Source organism: Geotrypetes seraphini, chromosome 5 (assembly GCF_902459505.1).
Source record: "Geotrypetes seraphini chromosome 5, aGeoSer1.1, whole genome shotgun sequence".
NCBI classification, from domain to species: domain Eukaryota; kingdom Metazoa; phylum Chordata; class Amphibia; order Gymnophiona; family Dermophiidae; genus Geotrypetes; species Geotrypetes seraphini.
Genome location: NC_047088.1, coordinates 189,089,973 through 189,116,978, shown reverse-complemented (window position 1 = coordinate 189,116,978; position 27,006 = coordinate 189,089,973). Strand labels below are relative to the sequence as shown.

The window sequence follows — 27,006 nt, the reverse complement described above, 5'->3', positions numbered from 1 at the left end:
GCAATTTTTCTGCTAACTTACGGCCTCTTTTACAGCCCCGAAGCCCTTTAAATCTCTATGGGCTTTGGGGCCGTTAGCGCAGCGCAGCTGCTAGCGCGGCTTTGTAAAAAAGGCCATTAGTGCTATGAGACTTTGATACAAATTCTCGGCAAATGCAGTTTTATCAAGATTTCTCAGTGAGGTGTTTCTGTGCAATAATACTGTTTTGCAGTTGGGCTCATCTGTATATAGTTCCTGAGAGCAAAATAGCATGTGATATTTACTAAGTACCATTCTGATAGCTTCTATAGCAGTGATCTCTACATTCAGCTTGAGTATGCTCTATGAAAGTAGTTAAAAATGTGGCCATTTGCCAAATATGTTCCTCTTACCATTAAGATTCATGGTAGGTTCTTGTCATTCTCAAACACAAAACCAATAAATGTTCTGCTGCAAGGAGGTTTGTCTTCACGCCCTTGCTAATTTTATCTTCTCTCTGCATTCCTTCTTATCATTGCTTCACACTTGCTTAAACATGTCTCCTTTCTTCCTTTCTGTCAGATACTGTTTGCCTATTCTCTCCCTTCTCTTCTGGGGTGCTGACTCGTGCTGATCAAGGTGATATTTGCTTATCACTTGGCATTTCTGGGATATTTCCTTCTTTTTTTTATTTTCGTTTGCAATTTATTCTCTGTCTTGCAAGGATCTAGACTATAATATAAAAGCTGGACTTGGCATGCAGTGTTATAGGCCAGTGTTTCTCAACTCGGTCCTGGAGCACCCCCTTGCCAGTCAGGTTTTCAAGATATCCACAATGAATATGCATGCAAGAAATTTGCATATAATGGAGGCAGTCTATGCAAATCAAGTTTATGCAAATTCAATGTGGATATCCCGAAAACCTGACTGGCAAGGGGGTACTCCAGGACTGAGTTGAGAAACATTGTTATAGGCGATATACAAAGCTATGAAAAAAATGGGGCCGATATTCATGGGAGTTAGCTGAGCTGATTCGTTCTGTCAGTGCTGAGCCTGTATATCCAATACCGGGCTATTTCCGTTGACTAGCATCAAATATCCAGTCTATTTTCGGCCGCTGTAAATTTAGCTGGCTACATTGATATTAATTGCTGGCCTGCTAAGTTTATAGCAGCCAAAGATAGATTAGCTGTTTAAGCAGTTCAATTTGGCTGCTAGAATTAATCAGCCAGCACTTTAAATTTCACGAATAACCGGCTAAGTTGCATGACGTAGCCTTCTATCTGCTAAACACTAATATTCAGCAGCCTTCTAGTGCTGACTATTAGTGCTTAGAGCTATTTAACCAGCCAGGAGCTGTTCCTGACTGGATAAATAGCTAAATATCAGGTGTAACGCATTTAACAATACGACCCCTTTTCTTTCCAAACAAAGCATACCTGAATGGGAAAAAAAAATCTGTTTGAATTGGCCTGTAGGAAAAGAAGTAATGTAAAGTGGCATCATATTGTAGCTTTCAGAATGTATTTCCTATTGGAGTTCTTTCTTAGATTTTAGAATGAAACACATATTTCACATCTTAGGCATGGGTGAACTCAGTTGAATAACTGTGCACACTACTGTACAGTGCTCCCCTGCGAATTTGCAGTCCCGGTCATTCGCAGTATTTTCCGACCACGAAGGGGAGGTAGGAGAGGGCAGCTGGAGCGCCGGCGAGTGAAGGAAATCACTCGTGGTATGCTCTGACCCGCCTCTTCCTGTACTAAAGCCTCACCAATCAGGAGCAGTGTGTCAAAGCAGCTCCTGATTGGTGAGGCCCGACTTTAGTACAGGAAGAGGCGGTCGGAGCATACAGTGAGTGATTTCCTTCACTCGCCGGCGCGCCGGCTTCCCTCTCCTGCCTCTCTATCTGCCCTCTCCTGTCTCCCCTGCCTAAAAACCATATTTGCAGTTTTTCGACATTCGCGGGGGTTCCTGGAACGGAACCCCCGCGAATATCGGGGGAGTACTGTACTAACATATCACAGTTCACTGCTGCGGTGAGGTGCTGTTAAGTTCAAGCCAGAAACATATAAAAGCTCACTTTTTGGTATTGGTAGCCTGGATTTTCAGTGTGTAGTGTCATATAGAAGAGTGGGAATCCTTTCAGAGGAAATCCTGTTTGGCCCATGTCCTGCCTTGTCTGCCTATTTCACTACAGTGCCAATACTGTACTGCCATGTCCTAAGTGATTTTGAAACTCCTTTTGGACTCCTGCTTTCTACCTGATTTAACAGCTTAACAGTTAAATGCATATTTCTGAAGGGCAGATACAACTAGTCTAGAATGTAGTTACATGGGGGATAATGGGTGGAATTCCTCTCACATTCCAGATTTGACTTGTAGCATTCTAGGAATTAATCCAAGTTAGCATGGGTAGCGTTGGCATTGTGATTTTGAATATTAAATTATGTGGATCCTGAGAGTATCCACTCTGTATAGATTCATTTTTCATTTACCCCCTGCCCTCCAAATTAGTTGCTTAATTGTGAAAAATCTTGTGTTAAGTACATGCAAAGTTTGTAGTGATGAGCTGCAAATCTGAAATAGTCATGCTAATTTTCTTGATTGTGCTGCAAGAATTTTAGAAATGAAAATGATTTACTCCTTGTGGTTTACCCTCTATCCCTGATGCTTAGGTCAATGAACTTATCCGTGAGCAGTCGTACTTGAAGTCTGAGTTGGGCCTTGGAGACATTGGTGTAGAAGCTGGAGCAGAGCGCGCTGAATCGGTCTCATCGCATATAGCCTCTGATACCTCTTCAGTATGTTCAAATCCTCCTCAGAGGAACATGAGGGCAAGATTGAGCTCTTCTGAGCAACTGGTGAGGGCCAGAACTCATTCAACACAGGGCAAACCTGTATATCGGGCATCAGTTGCCTTAACACCAGCTCCACCTTTTAGAGCTGGTGTAGCACAGGACCAGAGAGATCCTGAGTACCTGGAAGATCTTGGGAAATCGGAAGCAGAATCAAAGCCGACACAAGTCCCTCAGGCATGTGCAGCTGAGGAAAGCAGAAGAGCAGCCGAGAATAGTGAACTGCAGCAAGTTATAAGAGAGGTGAGATATCAGCCTTCTTGCTTGTCCGCATTTCTGATGTGTTCGAGAATTTCAGTCTGAAGTTGATTGTTTGCTAAACTGAGTGAGGTGAATTCCTAGTTGAAATGGCATCCAGGTATGATTGAAAAAAAACCCGTCTTCTATGTTACAAACTGGTGTAAAGTTTCTATTTAACAGCATATGTTACAAAAAGATTGTATTTATGGATATTACATATATCTGTAAAAGGGAGGTACTGATTCATTTATAGGAACCTTTGTCCAAATGCAATTATAGGATTATTTACAGTTCTTTAGGATGCCAAACATACATACACTGGGTGGCATGTTTCTAGCAAAAGAAAAAGTGGGGAAAGGAACACATTTGATAGTAATAATAATATAATAATAGGATTATAGATTCAGTGGCCTCAATAAACCCTTCATTTATATTCCAAGATGTCTCTTGACTTATCGATGTAACTGCCAGGCCATCTATTCCCATCATAGGACAGTGGGAAGGGGAACCTGTAAGGATGAAAAGATAAGTCATTTTGTTAAATCTAATAAGTTCAAAATAATACTAAAGTAATGACTAGTTGAGCTGTGAAGGGAATTATGAAGAGTACCACAGCTACCAATTTCGTGTGAAATGGTGGATTCTGAACTCCCATAAAACAAATTATTGCTTGAGTGTGTATTGCTGGGGAGATTTTTCATGATTATAGTGTGGCAGTAAAGTTTTGAAGTAAGGCTTACCAGCTTGTAATTTCCTGCATCCTCTCTACAACCACTTTTGTGACGAGGGACCACATCCGCTCTTATCCAGTCCCACGGAACCTCTCCCGTCTCTAAAGATTTATTGAACAAATCTTTAATAGGACCCGCCAGAACCTCTCAGAGCTCCTTCAATATCCTGGGATGGATCCCGTCGGGTCGCATAGCTTTGCCCACCTTCAGTTTTTCAAGTTGTTCATATATACTTTCTTCTGTGAACGGTGCAGTATCCATTCCATTCTCGGATGTAACTTTGCTGACCAATTGTGGTCCTTCTCCATGTTTTTCTTCTATGAACACCGAACAGAAGTATTTGTTTAGCACATTTACTTTTTCCTCATCACTCTCCACATAGCGGTTTTACCTTCTTTCAATCTTGTAATTCCATTTTTTGTCTTCATCCTTTCACTAATATACCTGAAAAAAATTTTTGTCTCCCTTTTTTTTTATAGCCATTTGCTCTTCCGCTTGCACTTTCGCCAGACGTATCTCTCCGGCTTCTTTCAGTTTCATCCGATATTCCTTTCTGTATTCCTCTTCTTTAGTTTTTTTATATTTCACGAACGCCAATTCTTTTGCCTTTATTTTTTCCACCACTAGTTTGGAGAACCATATTTGTTTCCTTTTTCTCTTGTTTTTATTTATTTCCTTCACATATTGCGCCTTTCAACTTGGACCACTGTTTTTCCACTTCCCTTATGTCTTCCCATCCAATCAACTCTTTCTTCAGGTACTCTCCCATGCTACTAAAGTTTGAATGTTTGAAATCTAGGACTTTGAATTTGAGTTTTGTGTGGCCATCCTCCTCTTTGGCTGTTAAACTGTGTCCCCACTTTAGGGTTGTCCAGAAAAACCTAAGGTCTCCTATTACAAAGCTGCGATAGAGATTTTTTACCATGGGCCGGTGAGGTAAATGATCTGATGCTCATAGGAATTCTCACTAGCCTGTGGTAAAATCCTCTATTGCAGTTTTGTAAAAGTGGGAGAAAATTAATTTTTTAAAGCCCAACCTGGAGCCGCTCAAAGCCACCGATTAGATATAGCTCCATTTTTCTTAAAATTTGCTATTATTTTTGCTTGAGCAAATTTCTTGGCATAGCTGAGCGAGGTGTTAAACTGATAACTAACTTTGCCACTGGCAACACCACAGATTCAGTGAAGTGTGAGGCCTTGTTGCAAGGCGTTAAAGAGCATCACAGGCTTTATCCTATCTCAAAAAAACATTGAATGCTTGAGTGTTTGGAAACTCCATGAGTAGATGACTACACCAAAATGTACATGTTTAACTATTAGTGAAGTATGTTAAATTTCTGTTATTTTCCACAATAAAGTGCAATTATTGAAGGTTCATTTAATAAAATAATGCTAGAGGTTTTGCATAAAATTGTATTTTTATCAATGTATCATTGTTGAGTGTAAAAACATAAGTTTAGCTATAATACCAAGAAATTTGCTCCTTTAAGCAAAAATAAAAGCAAATTTTAAGAAAACAGAGCGTTATGTAATCAGTGGCTTTGAGCGATCCCAGGATGGGCTTTAATTTTTTTTACTATTATCATTTTCTGATCAAGCACAATCAAATTCATGTTAAAAACCTCAATTTGCACAGTTTTTCCAACTAGTTTTTCTGGACAACCCTACCCTTCGTAGGAATTCTATTAACGATGGAGCATTTAGTTCTCAGAACCATGGTAGAAACCTGTACTATGGCTTAGTAAAAGGGGGGTTAATTGGCAAAATCCCCTTAATAGCGTCAATAATTGAAAAAAAAAAAATTAATTGGGCAAAAGTGCCTACCTGATTCTGTAAAAGGTAGATGCTTATCATATGGTGCTTAGCGATGCCTAATGCCTAAGTGAGGCACTGCTAAGCGCAATTCTCCAAAAACTTAGGCATCTGAAATGTAGGCCTTTAAAACCCTCACCTACTTATACATAGGTGCCACTAAGCACGATTCTGTAAACAATGCCTAAGCATGATTGACACGCAGCTGGCACTATTTTTCTAGGCGCTGTTTACACAATCTGGGCCGTATTGTACTCCTGCTCCGGAGATGGTGTAAACACCTCTGCCTGCCACTTACACTAGTATTTTATAAAGAAAAATAGGCACCACCTTATCCTCTTATTCTAGGTGCCCTGTTACAAAATTAGCCTGGAACACAGAAGATCTCATCCTATTTCCACGTTTGAATTGGGTAGGTGAATTGGACCTGTAGTGCAAGAGGGTAGGGGTTGGTTCTTAAGGGTGAAGAGCCTCAATACATGGCCTGTGGCCCAGAACTGTTGCTGTAGTGACCAGACCCGATACACTTCAGAGGGTAAATATGAAGCAAGGGGAGAGTCCTCAGGTAGTTGCAAATGAAGACTTGCTCTAGTGTACACCCAAAAAAGTTGTTCGAATCCACTTTTGCATTCTAAGGCCCCAAAATTTGGAATGGTCTTCCACAACACCTGCATTATAACGTTAGGAGCAGGCAAAAGACTCAAACCTATAATTCAAATGCAGACATTTTTACTTCTTCAAACTTGTAATTCATTGTTCATGATCACTGATTAGAATCTTCTTGTAAACCACATTGAATCCTTGTCGAAACTTGCGGTATAGAAGAAAATGTATGGTATGGTGTGGTAGTTTTGATTGTGCTAAAAGTTTGAAGGGCAAAAGAAAGGAAGTTAGAGGGAGATAAATCTTTCATTACTTGAATTGAAGAACTGTTTTTGCTAAAGCATTCAAAGTTTTATCCTGGTAACATAAAAAGAAAGACTAGCAAGACTGTAATGGACCTTCAGTATCATCATGGCCAGGTTAAATGTGGAACAAAAGTTCTGTGAAGCTTAGCAGTTATCATAAGGGCAGTTTCAGTTTTTTGTTGCCTAGGTCATCCCTGGAAATGGAATTCTCTCATTGGTCACAAGTTCTAATCCCAGCAGTCCTGTTTTATGCTGTGCTCTAAAGCAGTGTTCTTCAACCTTTTGACACCTATGGACCGGCAGAAATAAAATAATTATTTTGTGGTCCAGAACCGGTCTGCAGTTCTTGTGATTTAGGCCAAGTCACTTAACCATCCACTGTCTCAGGTACAAACTTATTTTTCTGGTGACAGGGATAATACCTACTTTATCTGGATGTATGTCACTAAATCCAAAGAATTTAGGAGCAGAGAGTTTAACACAGCAGAGTCATTGCTAATGATAGGTTGAAGTTCTGCTTCAAAAGAAATATCCATTGTGCTCTTTTCATATAAGTATCTCAGCTGCATGACTCATTGTTTCATGAATGCCTCCCCTTCTCTGCCTCTGCCTGATGCTGCATGGTAGAATGCAAGTATTTTATTTTTCAGAAGTTTTCGGGTGGGCCCTGATGTAGTGGAACTGTTTACTGTAGGCACTGAAAAATGGCCTATTCTGAAAGGAAGTGAAAACACTCCCACGGAACACATTCAAATAGTGTTTCTGCATTTAAAATAACACATTGCTCTTTGTCTGAGAAAAAAATATTGCCTTGGCACAATGATATGCCACTTTTGATGCTTAATATTTCATGAATTTGTAATGATGAATGCCTAACCACTTGCTTTTAGAGGTTTGGGGTGATTCTTTTTTTTTTTTTTAATGGCTTCATACCAAAATGTGTAATAGGAGCTGACCCAAGAAGCCTAGACTGGTCTTTTTTCTCTCTCTCTGTTGAGAACATCATTGTTTAAATAGTCTGATATTGGCTTATATAAAGAGAGAATGTTTTTGCAAGTACTATATTTTTGAACACACATTCTGCCAGCATTTCATTTATATTAAATATGTGTTGGTTGTACTGATTTTGCAAACTATCCTGAAGTTCAGTTGCTGGGGTTGTCCAAGTGGCCCAGTGGCCTGGTATTGCATAGGGCTTTGGGCTGCTATTTGAATGCTGCCAATCTAGCTGTATTCTGACTTTACATTTTGGATGGGGTAATTGAAAATGGAAGGATTTATTTTCAGCTGGATTGATGGTGTTGAGATATTTTGATGCCCGATAGTATTTTTCTGAGCTTTTTTTCTTCCATTTTTCATGTTTCAGGGAGAAAAACAAATGATATAATATTGAAAATATACATCTAGTATGAATTGAGTGGTTTGTGTATTAATATTTTGATTGCAAGACTTCACTTACCTCACATTTTGGCTGTTGATTACACATTGCTGCAATATGAGAGACCCGGGCTCAATTCCCAAACTAGCATTTGCTCAGACTGAGAAGGGCAGCACATCCCAAGGGAGATAGAGAAAGAGAAAAATATTGGCCTTAGCACAATAGCAGCAACTGATGGGCCACACTCTGTGTGCATGTGTACAAGGCTCTGGAAGGAACCACAGTCTGCTGTTGTGTTAAGGTCCTGGCCGTGAGCTGCTCTGGTAGATTTGGGAGCTTTAAAGATATATGTAAATGGAAGACTCTTGGCCCAGTTTAGGCTCATTCTGATTGACCTATAAGAGGCAACTAAAGCCTGTTGTTTACTAATCTCTGCTAACTGTAAATTTATTGCAATTTAGAATCCGAGCATTAGCAATTAGTTTTTTTTAACCTGTTAGAGTTTATCAAACCTTTTTATTAAAAGCTATTAAAACGAACTTTATGCTTTAGTACATTTTACTTATACAGTGGTAACTTGGTTTACGAGCATAATTCGTTCCAGAAGCATGCTTGTAATCCAAAGTACTCATATATCAAAGCAAAGCTCCCCAACTGAAAAAAATGGCAACACAGACAATTCGTTCCACAACCCAAAAGGTGCTAATGAACTGGGAGTAAGTGGTAAGGGGTAGCCCAGGGGTGTGTACCTGTCGGGTGCCGGGTGCTGCAGTTTGTAGGTGGCCAGCTGCGTGCAACCCTGTACAGCTGCAGGCAGCGCCGCTTCAAGGAGATGCCTCTTCCTTCCGCACCACGTTGGAAAACCCCCGAGCCCACGTAGCCGAGCGCCGTCCCACATGCGCATTACGTATAAACACTCACAATGTCGATGATCGACGTTATGCGTGATTATACATAACACGCATGTAGGACTGCTGCATTTCTAAACTTCAATTCAAATGAAACTAAACGCAGCCAAAACCAAATTGCTTTGGATTGGGCCAAGACTAGAAAACCTCCATTCCTTTGTTACATTAAAAACAGGTATCTCACTACATAAAGATTTTTCATCTAGAGTCCTGGGTGCCATCTTGGACTCATCACTTACATTTCATGAACAGATAAATTCCTTGACAAAAAAGTGTTTTTTTAGTTTGCGCATGTTGAGGAAGGTCAGATCACTATTCCATCAAGAACATTTCTCAGTGTTCGTACAATCCACTGTGCTTTCTCAGCTAGATTATTGTAACTCAGTTTATCTGGGTGTTAAACAGGGCAGTCTAACATAAGAACATAAGCAGTGCCTCTGCCGGGTCAGACCAGAGGTCCATCCCGCCCAGCAGTCCGCCCCCGCGGCGGCCCAACAGGTCATGACCTGCCTTAATCACCAGAAGGGACCCCTTGCCCCCTAGGTTTCTCATCGAAGTCCTATCTCCCATCAATGTCCTAACCCTCCGGCCTTGCACCTGCACGACCTGGTGAGCTGTCTATACTTATGCAACACCCCAGCACCTCCCTCAGTACCCCACGATCCCCTTTTCCCTCAGGAATCTGTCCAATCCCTGTTTGAATCCCTGTACTGTACTCTGCCGGATCACTTCCTCCGGGAGCGCATTCCATTTGTCCACGACCCTTTGGGTGAAGAAAAACTTCCTTGCATTTGATTTGAACCTATCTCCCTTCAGTTTCTCTGAGTGCCCCCTCGTACCTGTCGTCCCTTTTAGTCTGAAGAACCTGTCCCTGTCCAACCTCTCTATGCCCCTAAGTATTTTGAAGGTCTCTATCATATCCCTCCTGAGCCTTCTCTTTTCCAGAGAGAAGAGCCCCAGTTTATCCAGCCTCTCAGCATATGGGCAGTTTTCCAGCCCTCTTACCAGTTTCGTTGCCCTCCTTTGGACTCTCTCAAGAACTGCCATGTCCTTCTTGAGGTGCGGCGACCAATATTGAACGCAGTATTCCAGATGTGGGCGCACCATCGCTCGATACAGCGGCATGATGACTTCCCGCGTAAAACGACTTCAGTTAATACAGAATACTGCAGCTAAGTTCATTTTGGGGAAATGAAAGGATGATCATGTTTCCCCTTTCTTGATAAAGCTTCACTGGCTTCCAGTTCACTTTATGATCCAGTTTAAATGCACATGCATAATCTTCAAGCTTCTCTATGGAATATTGGATCCTTTTGTCCCCTTATGTTAGAATACGCTTAGACTTTGCCATTTGAGAAACACTCAAAGATATAAGTTAGCCTTCCCTTCCTTTAAGGGAATTAAATCTGCTGGGAAGCTCAGTCGATCTTTTGTTTTCAAGTCTGTAGAGATCTGGAATGAGCTTCCTGACTCCATTAGGCTTTTAGGCCAGCTGCAATTATTTCGTAAATTCCTGAAAACTTTGTTGTTCTCGCAATTTTTAAATGGTTTAACTACAGTCTCAACAAAATGATAATATTATAATTATTTTTCTTATGTGCTTTAGTTTTTAATTAATTCTTCCTTCTCCTATGATTTCTGCTATGTACTCTAGTCTTAATTATATGTGAACCGAGTCGAGCTCCACTAGGAGATGATCCGGTATATAAACCAAAGATTAGATTAGATTAGATTGGATTAAGTGCTCGTTTATCGGGGCGGTGCTCCATTTGCGAGACAAAAGTTTGCTGAGTGTTTTGCTCATCTTGCAAAACACTCGCAAACCGAGGTTTGACTGTATACTAAGTTTTATGCTGGCTGTTAATACTCTTACCTTCATTTACCCCCTCTTTTACAAAGCCACACGAGTGTTTTTAGCGCCGGCCACAGTGGTAACAGCTTGGACGCGCACAGGAATTCTGTGAGCATCAGAGCTGTTACCGCGGCGGCTGGTGCTAAAAACGCTAGTGCGGCTTTCCTGAAGTTGCCTTCAATTTGGGGGGGGGGGGGGAATTTGGGTTTTCCAAAACAAACAGAACTGGTAAACAAAAATCTTGAAGATTCTTAGATGATTTTTCCCTTCCTGTTATAGTGGAAATTAAATACTGCATTTTTTTTTTTAATGTAAAACTTCAAACATTTTACTACTTCTTATATTTTATCTTGACAGCGAATCTGTAATCATAACAATACTGACTCATAACTTATTTGTTTCTAGATCAAAGAATCTATTGTTGGGGATATCAGGCGAGAAATTGTAAGCGGACTCTTAGCAGCGGTTTCATCCCCGAGCAAATCTTCTGACATGAAGCATGCCACACAATGAAGCTGATAATTCAGGTAACTGTTTGCTTGGGGTCTGCGGGGGAAACGCAGAACAATTGTAGAACCCAGTTTTCAACTGTTGGGTGGTTATTCTTAAAGTGCCAGTTCTGTCCCAGTTGATTCAGGGCTGTTACACTGACTGATTTCTGTGCAGTATGGTCTGTTTCTGCAATATTACAAGAGATTACTTCAGTTGTTTCTTCTGAAGCCTAAGTCCATATGCAGAATTAATAAAGAAGCAAGTGAATGTGTAGATTTGGGATTTGGGGCTTTGTAGCAGCTCAGAGTCATCGTAAACTACGTCAGTGACTGATCGAGAATGCAGTCCTTTCACTTCTCTTGTGTTTGTTCTGTGTAAAAAATATATATATATATATCTTGAGGCATAGCAACCATAGCTTTATAAATTACATAAAATCTGTTGAGGTTGGCCCATACTAAAATATTAATGCAGATAGAGATTTTCCTTGTTGGCAGATGAGTGCTTGGATGCGCTGGGCCCTTGAAACTATGAACCCATCCTGAATCTGTTTTGTTTCTAAAATTATAAAAAGACATCGTATCGCAGCAATTTGTGGATTATGTGGAAACCTCTAACTTTCTTCATCCCCACCAGCTGGGATTTAGGCATGGCTATGTGTCGCCTCTCTCCCTTGCAATCTGTGCAAAACTCTGTTGCGCGACTCATCGTATATAGTTAAAGATCTTATTGCTGACCTACAAGTGTGTTCATTCTGCTGCCCCTCAATATCTCTCCTCGCTTCTCTCTCCTTATACACCTCCCAGAGAACTCCGTTCCTCAGATAAGTCACTTTAACCAGGGGGTCTCAAAGTCCCTCCTTGAGGGCCACAATCCAGTCGGGTTTTCAGGATTTCCCCAATGAATATGCATGAGATTTATGTGCATGCACTGCTTTCAATGCATATTCATTGGGGAAATCCTGAAAACCCGACTGGATTGCGGCCCTCAAGGAGGGACTTTGAGATCCCTGCTCTAAACATTACCCTTCTCCTCCACTGCCAATTCCAGACTTTGTTTCTTTCATCTAGCAGCTCCCTATGCCTGGAATAAATTACCCGAGTTTGTCCATCAAGCCCCTGTCCTCATTTAAAAGCAGACTGAAAACCCACCTTTTTGCTATAGCTTTCAATCCTTAACCCTACTCCTCTGCCCTCCAACCCAGCCAGCTGATTAACCGTTCCCCTTAACTGTATCCTATGACATCTTGTTTGTCTGTCTTGCCTGTTTAGATTGTAAGCTCTGTCGAGCAGGAACTGTTTTCTTACTCTTTGTGACTCTGTACAGTGCTACGTGCGTCTGGTAGCGCTATAGAAATAATTAATAGTAGTAGTAGTAGGATATAGTTTTGATGCAATTCTGATGATTTTATTTAGTGAGAGGGGTGCTCTTGATGCTGGGGAGATGGTGATAACAGTTTTGCTGGATTTTGCATCAGCGTTTGATTTGATGGATCATATCCTCCTCCTTATGCTACTTGCCCCCTGTCTTAAAGGCGGTTCCAATTTTTTTAGACAGATCTTTCACCATGCAGTCGAGGAATTTGCAATAAAAGAATTTTATTTATAAATGTGGTTTGCCACAAATTTTGGTGTTATCACCGATTCAGTTTAACATCTTTTTAAGTCTGTTGTTTACCATCATCCAGTCTTTTGTCATACTTCCATTGTTATGCAGATGGCATTCCTTTTGTTAGCCAAGATTAAAGCAATGGCTCCAGATTTGTCCTTATTGCAGGTTTATCTACAATTTCCAGGTGTAGAGGAAAAAACAGCATGTTGGATTACTGGCCTTCTAAACCAGGGGTAGGCAAGTCCAGTCCTCGAGAGCCACATGCAGGTCAGGTTTTCAGGATATCCACAATAAATATGCTGCATTAGATAGATTTGCATCTCAAGGAGGTAGTGCATGCAAATCCATCTCATATATGTTCATTGTGGATATCCTGAAAGTCTGGCCTGCCTGTGGCTCTCAAGGACCAGAATTGCCTACCCCTGTTCTAAAACATCCAGTGTTATTTAATAGACCTCTTTGCTGTTCTGGATGAGTTTAAATATTTAGGAATATGGATTGATTATCAGTTATCATTTGCAGACTAAGCTGCTTTTTTTGATGAAAAGGGAATTGGGTATCCTACATCAACTTCATTCCTTTAAATTTATATTGGATGAATCTTTGTTGTAATTCTCTCATTGTCAATTTCATGTTTTGGATTATGGGAACATGGTTTACATAGGATTGTCCTCCACTAATACAAAGAGGTTGCAGGTAATGCAAGATGTTCCCATTTGATTGCTGGAGGGTACTGTAGATATGATCATGTCACCTCGTTGTTTATTGAATACTGTAGGCTGGGAGCAAATTTTGTCCCCCTCCATATTTGCATCCTGTGCGGTGGCACCACTCCTACAGCCCTTTGTATGGCACTATGGCAACTTCAACATTTCTTGTGGTTGCTGGGACATTATAGAGTTGCTTGTATTGGTGAATAGTGCATGCTGTGTTCAGACTCTACCTGACTGCAATAATGATGCCTTATGTGCCTGCCAGAAGTTTCTTACCTGGAAAGTTGTTTTTCTTATCTTGCTCACTTCTGCCAGAAGGGTCAGTGAGTTACAAGTTGGTGGCAGATCCATCCTTCACAGTTTTTCACCATGATAAAGTGGTTCTACTCACGTATTCAAAGGTTCTACCAAAAGTGGTCACAGAGTTTCTTCTCAATCAGTCGATTGTTCTTCCAGTTTTTTTCCCTAGGCCTCATTCTCATGCAGGAGAAACGGCGCTTCACACTCTGGACTGTAAACGTGCTTTGGCCTTCTATTTGGCAGGACAAAGCCTCATAGAACATCTCCCTAACTGCTCATCTCATTTGACCCTAACAAATTAAGGCATCCTATTTCCAAGAGAATGATTTCCAACTGGTTAGCGGCCTGTATCTCATTCTGTTATGCTCAGACTGGACTGCAACTGGGGGAGTTGTGTCACAGCTCACAAGGCCTAAGCTATGGCAATTTCTGTAGCTTTCCTTAGATATACTCCTTTTGAGGAAATTTGTAAAGCTGCCGCCTTGTCCTCGGTTCATACCTTCACTTCACATTACTGTCTGGAAACTTTTTCCAGACGGGATGGGCACTTCGGCCAATCTGTTTTACAAAATTTATTTTCCTAAAGGCCAACATTCCCACCATCCCTTTCTAGTTAGCTTGGAGGTCACCCATGTGTGAGAATATGCTGCCTGCTTGTCCTGGAAAGCACAATTACTTACCGTAACAGATGTTATCCAGGGTCAACCCACCCTACTCCCCAGATTGGCTTCTTAGCTGGCTTATCTTAACAGAGGGACCGTGTGCCTACATCGGGCAGGAAGGCACTCTATATAGCTGTAAGTGCTTCCTCTCACCCATCCTAAATGAATTGGAGCCAGGCAATAGAGGCTGAGTACTGTGCTATGAACAATGGTGGTTTCAGCTCAAAGAAAAGGTTTTGTAACTAAAAATGTTGGTGCTTGTAACTAAGGAGGCATAGCACCTGACAAAACTAGAAGTGAAACGGTTGGGCAGCCGTCGGGTGCAAAATAAGTGCCTTTCCTTTACAGCACTATAGAGCACTTTTACAGCACTGTATGTACTTTATAATTTATGCAGAGCCTGTTGAAAATTAACTAAAAGATTTATTGCACATGCTATTTACTAAGACCAATGATGAAAACACCACCCCAGTAAGGGCACGAATAGAATTAGAAGTAGTACCTTGGATATTTGAGGTCTAGCAAGAAATCCACTTATTGTAGATTTGTCCTCACTGTCTGGTATTTATATCAATTGGACATTTCTTTAAGTTTCCTTATTTAGTTGATTTGTAAATCATAAGATGGTGCCATTTAGTGAATCGTGCCTCTGTCAAAGATAGGTGCCGGAAATGTAGGCCAAGGTTTTCAAGGCCTACATTTCCAGCACCTACCTTTTGACGTAAATTGTGTCTCAGGAGGTGCTTCTTCTTTCCTAATGCCACTTCCGGCGTTAGCCATGCCCATAGTGGCATTAGGCACCACCTCCGGAGGTGTGATTCCGGTGCTGGTTTTTTTTAGGCACCAGTAGGTGCCTTGAAATTTTTTTAAACAATTTTTTTTTCACTTAGGCACCTAAGTTAAACCTCAAAAATTCACTGTGAAATCATAAGTGTTCAGTGCCCAGTCTCTTGCTTTGGAGCCACAGCGAAATCAAATCGGGACCATCATGACACTTATGCGTTCCTTAGCTGAACCTATTGATCATTGAATAATCACCAGAGCTGATATATATAATGGGATATCCTAATTGATATACTAATCGATCACACATAACTTATAATTTGCCAGCAATGATGATTTATTCAGCATGGCTCCGCAGGAATCCTCCATCTCATGTCCAATCATAAGTGCAAATCTCTTGGCATCTCCCCTAAGTTAAAACATCGTTTAAAGAATATGGGCCATAGTCTTTTTATCTATTATTAAAATATGCATCATTTAAAACAAAAGTGGACAAACTGTGCCCTTTGGGAGTTTTTAGCATGGCATTTGACAGCAAGGCCTGGCAGAAACAGCTGCTTCTTGTCTGCTTTGTCCAGGTGCTTTGGGGGACCCACAAACAGAGGTGGACTGACCACTCTTGTCAGTAGGGCAATGCCTGAGGGTCCACAGCAGTAGGATGCCTACCAGTGCTCCCTGTAAGGATTGACTAGGTGTGTGCAAATTTTTGTGTGCGTGTGAGCAACAAGTTCTAAAAACCAACAATTTTACAGATTTGCGAGTATTTTTGTGAGGACCATGTAAAAGCTGTGAGCAACACTCCTAGAATGTATGAGCGATTATTCATGTACTCTGCTTAAAGGGAATGTAGGTGCCCACTCTCCCCTAACTAGTAATATATGTCATGCGTTGGGGCCCAGATCATAGTCAGTCTGCTCCACTCGCTGTAATCGTCAGACCAGGTTTCCTACCCCTAATTCAAAACTGTATCTGTATATATGCGCCCTTGTAAATAGGCTTATTGAACACATAAATAGACAAATTACATCAAATTCTATTCCTAAAGAAACAGACTAGAGAGTTGCGCGAGGACAGAAATCCCACCCATCCCTGCGAGGAATCCCTTCGTCCCCGCCCGTCCCTATAAGCTTCAGAAATAGTTATTTCATTTAATTATGCTACTGAATTAAAGGCTCTGGTAGAGACCCATTTACAAATAAGCAAAGACACTTTATTAATTTGGAAATATTAATTGGGAAGAATACTTACTTTGTAAACGGGTTTCTACCAGAGCCTCTAATGTAAATATAAAATCTCAGCTGATGAGAACCCCCCAAGCTATCAGCTGAGGACTTCCTTTGCAGTTGGCCAGGGGTCCCTTTTGCCAAGCTTGGTAGGAAGCAGTAGCGTCTCTGAGTCACAGATGCTGGCACCTCAGTGGCTCAAGGATGCTGCCAGCGACTGAGGTGCTTGGTGGAGGGGAGTTCTGGCCATCTCTAGAGGAGGTCCTCTGCTGATGGTGCTTGGGGATCCCCATCAGCCACAGCAAGGGTCAGCAAGTACTTCCAACACTGTAGAAATAAAACCAGAAATGCATTTCCTTTTCTTTTGAACACAATACAAAGACATCTGCTATATACATTTCCCAAAGCTAACATATTTTAGTCAATAAATTCTGTTTTTTACCTTTGGTGTCTGGAGACTTATTTTTCCAACAAGTGTCTTTTTTCCACTTTCCCATCTTCTGTAAATTCTTCTGTTGCTGTCCATTGGTTCCTCTTACCATGGTCCAGCATTTATCCCTTTCTCATCTTTTGCCCCTGCCCACCAGTCCCATGCCCAACATTTCTCCTTCTATCACCCCTCTCCAGCACCATGCCACATCTCTCCCTCCATTCCCTTCACCACTATGTCCAACATTCCTCCCTCTTGCATCCATTTCAATCTGTCCGTTCCACCACAATATTTCTTCCTCTCATCTGTACCTCACTCCCTCCCTATGACCAAAAATTTTCCTCTTTCTTCCATTCCCCGTGTACACCATCTCTTTCCCTCTAACTGGCACACTCATGCCCAATTCTCCTTTTTCTATTCTCTTCCCCCACCTCAGCATCACTTTCCCTCCAAAGTTTATGCCATTCAACAAGGTTATGGACGTCAAAACTAGCTAACTTGCTTGCTATAAAAAGCAAAGGCCTGTAGACAGTTTCCCTTCCTTCCTTACCTCGTTGTACAATGTACAGGAACACCCCCCCCCCCCAAAAAAAAAAAACCCAACTCAAGCAGTCAATCTGTCCTCTTTCCATTAATGTTGCTCCTCTCTTCTTTTCCCTGCCTTCTGTGTTCAAAAATGCACTCTCTCCTGTGTCCCGCATTTGGGCCCCTCTCATGTCCCAACTGCTTCTTCCTAATTACAATGCATGCGTGTCCACTTGCTTGCTCCCTCCCGTTCTTCCCCCCTCCTGCAAAACTCGCTGCTTCCTTCTTTCCACTCCTCTGTGGCATGCGAGGCGCACGACAGAACCATCTCGCCACCTCTCCCGACGTTACTCAGAGCAGCACTTCTTCACAATCAGAGGGCAGCGGGCCCTGCAAGCTGCACATAGCTGAAGAGAAGCATTCCTCTGACGTCGGGGGAAGACTTATGGGTCGGCTAGTGTGGACTCGGAGTGCTGGGAGCGCTGTACACTACAGGAAGGCAGGAAAAGATGATGAGCCACTTGGCTCAAGCTGCCTCCAACCCCACAGGATCCCCATGACCCTAGGGGGTGTCCCCATGGGATCTCCGCGACCTGAAGGGGAAACCCGCGGGTCCCATGGGATTCCCGTCATCCCCGTTCCGGTGCAGCTCTCTAAATCAGACTCTCCAAATTTATAAAAGAATTAGCAATTGCAAGCAAATAATACAGAAAATCTCTCTCTCTCTCTCTGTACAATCCCTTACAGGGAGCACTGGTGGGCACCCAGGCACTGCCCTATTGACAGAGTGGTCAGGCCACCTCAGATTGTGGGTCCTCCCAGAGCACCTATTCTGTGTACAGAGAGAGATGTTCTGCATTATTTGCTTGCACTTGCTAATTCTTTAAAAATTTTGGAGGGTCTGGTTCTTTAGGAGTAGAATTTGATGTAATTTTTCTTTTTATGTGTTCAATAAGCCTGTTTACAAAGGCACAAATTCATGTTAAAATTCTAATTTCCAAACCTATTCTGTATAGCAGCTATTATATTCAGGATGTTTGCAATATGTAAAAGAATATACAGGGATGTACTTTAACACATTGCCTAAGACAATATAAGTAGTACTTGCATCCAGAAGTCTAATTTCATTCTCTTTTCTTCTGAAGGTTGATTGGGAGTCTAAAGAAGCCATTTTGAACACTTGGACACAGAATATCAATGACTACACTGGTGGGGAGGAAGAGTTAAGATAACACTTGTGCTTCAAGAGACCCAACTGCTGCTCCAATGGGCTACTGTATACACAATCTGATTGTACAGTGCATATTGTATTAACATTCATCGAACTGTGCATAATTTAGACACTTTGCTTAGCTCTTTGTTTTAAACTATTAAGACAACTGTGGCGGTTTGTAAGAAATATTTATTTGTATGTCTGCAGTCTTTTTTTCTTTCCCCCGTGGAGGTGTAACACAAAACTTGAAGATTTTCAGGTCTAACCAGTTATACTTAACGTACTTTTCTCTAACTTCTTAAAAACACTGACCTCCATGAGGTACTTACTGTGCAATAATTGATTGACTTAGAGCTTGAAACAACCAAAGAATTTTTCTACTGCTATTGAGTACCACTTTAAACAGCTTCTGGTAAAGTTGCTTTATTAGCGCAAAAATGGGGAAAAGGGTTACTTTGAGCATTATGGTAGAAATATGAGTTACTTAAAACTACTTAAGGTCTTACACTGAAAGCCTTACCTTTCATGCACATGACGGTTGAGACAAACATCATTTCTCCTCATACGTTAATACCACTTTCTTGGTGTTGAGTTTGCCTTATTTGAAACACTATGTATATTTTGCTCACATTTCCTTTGAAGTATCAAAGGCTTTATCTGTCTTTTGTGACAAGATGCTATTAAGATATTGGTATTGCCAAAGTTATGTGGGTTTGTGACTGGAAACAGATGACATTGGTTATACTGGGGGAGCATGAAAGTTGATGAACCTTTTTTTCTTTCTCATGTGCCATGGAGCTGTATACCAAGTCAAAAATGTTGCACTCTAAGCTGAAATTTGAGCATGAAAGGAGTTATTCTTGGTTTCTGTGTCTGTCCAGATGTGTAATGGCTCATCACTTCTGAATGCTGAAGGGAATCTAATGTAGTCCTTGTTTTCAACAATTAATATCTGTTTTATTGAAGGCTAATAAAAATAGTTGGGGTAACATTATATTTTAAAAGATTTATACAAGTTTGGAATTCACAAGGGCTGATTTCTAAAAATATTAAAACAATAAAGTATTTATTTTCCATACAGTGTGTTTGCGTGTGTTTACATGTTCATTTAGTTATTTCCTGTTTCTTTTTAGACAGGCTTTGCTAATTTGTCATCTTTTGAATGCCAGCTCTTTATAAAGTTTTCAGAAAGATTCGTACATTCCCACATTCCCTATCTCTTGATTTTTAGCCCATATGCAGATAGTGATGGGCTGAAATCTGTCCAACATTCCTCCATGGTCTTTATACTGGAGAGGCAGAGGGAAAACTAAACTATCCATATAGTGGTAAAATTCACTGGGGGGGAAATTTTATGAGTAGTCAGCTCCATTTAGGCAACCCCTTGCCACGGGGTGAGGAGCCTGTTCTAGAACAGCATCGGGTCAACCAGATTCTATTACAGAATACGGGCTTGATTCTATAAATGGTGCCTAATTCCTAAGTGCTGTTTGGCATGGTTGTCAATTAACAGCTAGGAGCCATTTACAGAATCACACCTAGTAGCTTAGGCGTTGCTATCCATCCTAATGGTAGACACCACTATTTTAAGCCAGGGTTTTCTGGCCTAATATACTTGCGCCTACTACAGACATCTAATGACATTGTCATACCATGGCAATTCTTCCCCTAACCATGTTTACTTTTCAAGTAGACATTGTTAGGCATGGTTAGGTACCTCGACTTAGGCATTGCTAGGCACCACACAGAATTCCAAGTGCAATGTTAATTAATTTTTTTTAAATTGATTTTTAATGGCGTGGTCAATTGCAAAAAGTTAGGTTCCACATAGAATTTAGTTAAGCGTTGCTAGTTGCCATTTATAGAATCAAGCCCCTACAAGCATAATCCAGTATCAGCATATCCAACATTTATGCAGCTGCAGTTAATTAGCTATAATGCCAGATAACTGCTCTCTCATAAATATGGAAAGGATGCAAGTAACTTACAGCATTTTATAAGTTATACCAAATAAGTGGGAGACATGCTTATATCTCACCTATGTACTGTATATACTCTAATATAAACTGATCTGAATATAAACCTAGGGAGTGAGAATGGAAAGCCAGGGCTTAGTAGCTGCGCCGAGATTAAAACCGAACCAAGAATCCCCTTACCTCGTTTCAAACTTCACCCACCTCTCTTGTAACCTCTTCCTGTTGCTGCCATGCTATTCCTTTCGCACAATATAGCATAATGAACCCACTTAGTCCAACACTACTGCCTCCCATAAGATGTGACAAGATAATGGTGTTACTCTCTATTCCCTTTTAATGTGAGGTCTTTGCATTTCAGAGCTGCCAAAGAGAAGTAATTTTAAAGATATTTTTCAGACTATAGTATCAAATATTGGCTCAGCCAACTCCTGCTCCCCCATGTATTTCCAGTAAAATAACATATTAATTCCGGTGACTACAGGACTGGAGGAGGGCAAAATATGGCTATTGCCTAGCCTTTATCTGCCTGCTGTCAGCCGGAACAGGAGGTGGGAGGAATTCCTCCTGTCTCAGCTCTCCGCTGGACCACCAGGGTTTACGGTAGGCCAGGGGAGGAGCAATATAAACTCAAATATAAACTGAGACCTCCATTTTTGGGCTAGTTTTGTGGCCTAAAAATCTAGGTTTATAGTTGAGTATATATAATATATAGTCCTTGCATTTATACACTGGGACCCTTTTACAAAGCAACAGCAAGCTGAAACATCCCATGGTAATTTGGGGATTTGCATGTACTGCCCACATGCTATACAATTACATTTATTTTTGGGGTGTGTGGGCATGTTCTGCACTAATTAGTTAGTGTAGCTACATTTCTGCTTGCTAACCAATTAGCTTGTGCTTACTGTGTGAGCTCATATTGCCTACAGTAAGGATTTATACGCTAATCTGTTTTAATGGCCACGTGCTAATGACAAACTTAGGGGCTGATTCTGTAAAGGGCACCTCTTAAGACACCTAACTTTATGTAACCCCCCTCCTCAGACTGAGGTAAAAGGTATCCCTCTTGAAATAAGATTTGTTTTGTAGTCGTGCACACCGAGGGTTAAATTGATGCCTTTCCCCAGGAGAAGGGGTGAATTACTTAAACAAAATAATAATATATAATAATATGGTATAATCTTGGAATAAAAATAGTTATTAAACGTATAATAAAATAAATATAAAGAAGCACTAAGGATTCAAAATTGAATACAGAAATAAAATTTAATAAACAAATGCTGTAAATCAAATCTAAACAAAGAGATTCTACTTCCCCTCTGTAAAGTTCTTCTTTTTCCTCAGATTTGGGTATTTGAGGCTTTATGTTCTTGCTATTTAGGGGTACCACGTAGGCACGCTGTTGCTAGCAGAATCTCGTGCTAGCAGGCTCTCTTGCTGGAACCAACCTACTACTCTGATTTAAACAAACCAATAAGGGAAAACCCTATCCTAATCTAATAACCCCCAAATTGCCTAAATATACTTTCTAAGCTAGGAAAAAACTAGATAATTGATGTTCCCTATACTTTTTCCCTCCCCAGAATTTCCTATTTCTAAAATCACTCAAATTTCCTATATCTCAAAACACAAATAAAACCCAAAGTCTCAATAAATTTTACAGAAGATATTTAAAAAACTTCCAAAACAGTTTATCAAATTTTCTTCACCAATATTCCCTCATGACGTTATACAGAAATCTCACAGACTATTTCTAACACCCAATAGTCTCACAGATAAAACAATTCTTCACATCCACCAGAAAGAAATATTTCAACCTTGGAAATTACCAGAATTTATGAATCAAACTTCAACCACATCCTACAATTCCTATTCAAAATTAAATAAAATCAACTATAATTACCTTCACAAGAGCCACACACACCAAAACACCTTCACACAGAACCAAGTCACCCTCCCAACATAGAAACATAGAAATAGATGGCAGATAAGGGCCACGGCCCATCTAGTCTGCCCACCCCAATGACCCTCCCCTACCTTTCTCTGTGAATAGATCCCACCTGTCTATCCCATTTGGCCTTAAAATCAGGCACGCTGCTGGCCTCAATAACCTGAAGTGGAAGACTATTGTCAAATCTGACAGTTAGAATGTTCAAGCAGCTGATGCTGATCTCTGCATGAGGACAGCAGACCTGTGCAAGAGATCAGCAACAGAAAACCTCAAAACTGCACCAATACAAACCATACAAACTAAACCTCTCAAAATAAGAAAAAAAACCACAATTCTTAAATTCCAGACCCTCTCTGCTTCTTTAAACCCTTCAAAATCTTCTTTAAATCCTGTTTTTTCACTCAGTATCTTTTAAACTTTTAACCCTGGTTACATTAATTGGCAAAATACCCTTAATAGCTCAATAATTGGTTTTAAAAAAATTAATTAGGTGCTAGATGCTTACCTGATTCTATAAAAGACAGGCACCTATCGTATGGTGCCTAGCAGTGCCTAACACCTAAGTGGGCGTTTGAGCAGAGCATGACTTAGGTGCCACTAAGAGCGATTCTCCAAACATCTAGGCACCTGAAATGTAGGCCTGTAAAATTAAGGCCTACATTTCAGGTGCCTACATTTTTACATAGGCACTGCTAGCTGTGATTCTGTAAATGTTGCCTAAAGATGATTGACACGTGGCCGGCACCATTTTTCTAGGCACCATTTATAGAATCTGCCCCTTAGTGCATGTCCATTGATAATCAAAAATAGGAATTTTAGCCATTTTACCCCAATGGAAAAATGGCCTTAGTGCTTGGAATGACCCATGCAAGAGCATGCTTAAGCCTCATTTTACCACTGTTTAGTACAAGGGCCCCTATACCACTTATGCACACCGTTACAGAACAGCACTTAACACACATAAATGCTATCAGGGTGACTAAGTGTACATTTACCTGTGAAAGTGATAGTATTTCCCTTCCCATGGATAATTTATGCATTGTGCTTAGGACTATTTAAACACAGCGCATCAAATGGCAGTGTTAAGTGGAGAACACATTTTCATTTATTGACATTTATATCCCACATTATCCCCCCCCCCAAAAAAAAAAAAAAGAAATGTTTTTGGTTCAATGTGGTTTACATTCAAATAGAACAAAATATAAAATTCAAATACAATGGAGTACTAGGAAACAATACTTAAACACAAAAGAATGCAAAATAAAAAAACACAATACAAATCTTCCATCACTTAGCCATTACTTATCAGAAACTTCTGAAAAAGAAATGTTTTTAATGATTTTCAAAAAAAATACAGATAATTTCTTTGACTCTTACCCCTCTCTTTTACGAAACTGCGATAGTAGCTTCTAATGCGGGAGCCACGCTGAATGGCCCGCGCTGCTCCCGACGCTCAAAGGAACTCAATGAGCATCGGAAGCAGCGCAGATCCCCGCGCTAGAAACTGCTATCGCAGTTTCATAAAAGGAGGCCTTAATGTCAATGGGAATTGAGTTCCACTATTTTCTTCCTAGATAAGCAAAATCACTGAATACATCTATTTATTTAAACATTGCTGCCAGGATTTAAATATACTGACCACTATCACCCTCAAAGGATCTATTCCAGTGTCTCTCAAACTGTGTGTCAATTTTCAAAGAATCACCAGACATCAAAGTCACCGAGGGACGTAAAAGGTCTATTTTGGGACCGAACCATAATAGTTTAGTCTTTGTTGTATTGAGCTTCATCCAAACGAATGTTGCCCAAGTTTGAAGTCTGAGAATACATGAATTTATGTTCATTGTCAGATTGGTCAATGTTGGATTTACCTCCAGCAAAATGAAAATATTGTCTGCATAAGTAAAAATTGTTTCTAGATTTGTTAACTTAAATTTCTTTAAAGTAGTCATATAATAATAATAATAACTTTATTTTTGTATACCGCAATACCACAAACAGTTCAGAGCCGTTTACAATGTAAGAGACTGTACATATACAGCGAAGATACAATGTCAGGGAATGTACTATGCAGTTGAGAGCAAATTACAATACAGGGGACTGTACATATTTAGCATAGGTATTAATACAGCAGAAATCAAAGCAGAATTACAGTGCAGGAGTCTGTACATCTACAGCAGCGATATTTATTAAATATTAAATAGAAGGGGAGATAAAGAGGAGACCTGAGGCACCCCGCAAACTGATCTCCAGATGGAAGATGATTTGCCATCAGCATGTACCTGATAGGATTGTAAAGTTAAGAATCCTTTAAACAAATTTTAATACTTTTTGATCCAACTCAATGTCTGATAACAGTCAGATTAGGATGTCATGATGAACTACATCAAAGGCCACTGAAAGATCAAATTGCAGAAACATTGCAAAGCGATTCTGAGACAACAGACTGGATCTTAGAAACTAAAGATATTAATAAAGTTTCTGTACTAAAATTGGGATGAAAGCCAAGATGAAATGGAAGAAGAATGGAAAATTTGTCCAAATAATCAGAAAGTTGTTTGGAAATATTAGATTCAATCAGTTTAGTTAATATGGGTATATTTGCAATTGGGCATTAATAAGATGGAATCGCTGGATCTAAATCTGGCCCCTTCAACTGAGGGGTTAATGCAATGTGACCCATATTACTTGAAAAGTGGCATTTACGAGAAAATGATTTATCAATGAAGTTAGCCATGAAACAGCATGAGAAGAAATATTACAAAAGATGGACAGAAAAGGATCTAGTAAGCAGTTATGTCCAAATCTATCGCATAGCTTCTTCAACTGGTTGTCATCTGCCAGATCAAAAGTGTGCCAAGTTCTAACTACTGGTAAATGAAGACTTTATAGTCGTAATTATATCATTGAAAAATTTTGCCAATTCGTCCACTGTTGGTCTAAGATTCTTATGGGGCAGATCATTCTCACTTGTGAGGGATTTCCATAGTCTAAATAAGGCCTTGTTCTGATCTCTAGAGTTGCCTATTTTGTTTCCATAATAGATTTTTCGGGTTTTATTGAATTTATAGTTATACTCTTATTTTCTTTCTCCAAATTATTTCGTCTGCCTCTAAGTTACTTTTTCCCCAATTTCATTCTAGCTTTCTACAGTCCTGTTTAAAATTACAGTGTTTTGAAGTATACCAATGAGCTTTATGTTTATACAAAATCATTTTTGTTGTGGAGGGTGCTAGAGAGTTGAAAGTTTTCAATCCATATTTCCATATTTTCAGCATATCCTCAATTTTATGGTCTTGTGGGAAGGGTGGCAAATACATCAATTGTTTCAGCCAGAAAACATCAACATTTATCTTTTTCCTCACAATTTTTTTTCCTACTATTCTTACCTGAATTTTTGACATGAAGATGAATAAATTGAAACTACCTAAAAGATGGTCTGACCAAGGTTGTTTTTGCCATTCTATATTAGAGATCGATGATCTTTGAAAGTTTAGATCAGTATAGCTAATAAGATCTAAAGCGTGGCCCCATTCATGAGTAATTACTAAAGGAGAAAGGGTCAAACCCAGAGAACTCATGAATGATTTAAAACTAATCACATCAGAATTATCATCATCTAAATGTAAATTAAAGTCTATTATCAACAGTCTAGAATATTTTAATGAAGCACTTAATATAATATCTGTAAGCATTTCTGATGACTTTTGCCAAGGGACTGGAGGACAATAGAATTCCCAATGGATGATGGGTTAATTCATCATTAACGGAAACAGTCATGTACTGAAGTTTGGGGTCACAAGCTTTCTCACAAAGATGGATGTCAAAGAACAATCTATAGATTATAGCTAGCCCACTACCTTTTTTTCCCCACTCTAGATGAAAAATGACCATCCAAACTTTGCGGGCACAGTTTTTTTTTAGTTAATAAGTCTCCCTTGGTGATCCATGTTTCGGTAATGAAAACAAAAAGTGAATCATTATCAGTAATTAGATTTTGAATAATCTGTGTTTTTTCACAAACTGAATGAGTGTTACAATAAAAAGAGAGAACTGGAGCCAAAGAATAAGCAAGAAAATTGGAGGCAGCATTATCAGGTGATAAAGGTTTTAAAACATTCAAATTTCTGTATAAAACTTATTTTTCAGTAGGGTTTTCTATTGTTGATTACAAAGGGAATCTTGTAATAGGCAAGATTAAAATCTTGTAATAGGCGGGATTAAAAGTAGCACAAAGAGGATTAAAGCACGTAAAGAGTAAGATACAGTTTAGCCAACCAAAAAGATTCATTGTCAGGCAATAAATCTTGGCTTGTACTAATTAGTACACAACCTAAAAGCTCTTAGAGGAAACTGCCTAAAGGGCAGATCTAAATAGGAAACTTAAAAACTACCTAAAACAATGAATGTTTTCATTTACAGTAACAAATAAATAATCTGACAAAGATTAATATGAAATTACTTAACAGTTCCCTGCAAAGA

General features: G+C 40.0%; 1 protein-coding gene across 1 annotated transcript in view; it reads left to right on the top strand.

Moving 5' to 3' along the window:
- The window catches only part of ITPRID2 (ITPR interacting domain containing 2), a 120,689-nt gene extending 101,014 nt beyond the window's left edge, over positions 1-19,675 (top strand). The window contains exons 16-18 of the mRNA XM_033945095.1: positions 2,637-3,059; positions 11,051-11,172; positions 18,530-19,675. Coding sequence (XP_033800986.1) covers positions 2,637-3,059; positions 11,051-11,158 — 531 coding nt within the window. The 3' untranslated portion in view covers positions 11,159-11,172; positions 18,530-19,675. The remainder of the gene's footprint in view (positions 1-2,636; positions 3,060-11,050; positions 11,173-18,529) is intronic.
- The last annotated feature ends 7,331 nt before the right edge of the window (positions 19,676-27,006 follow it).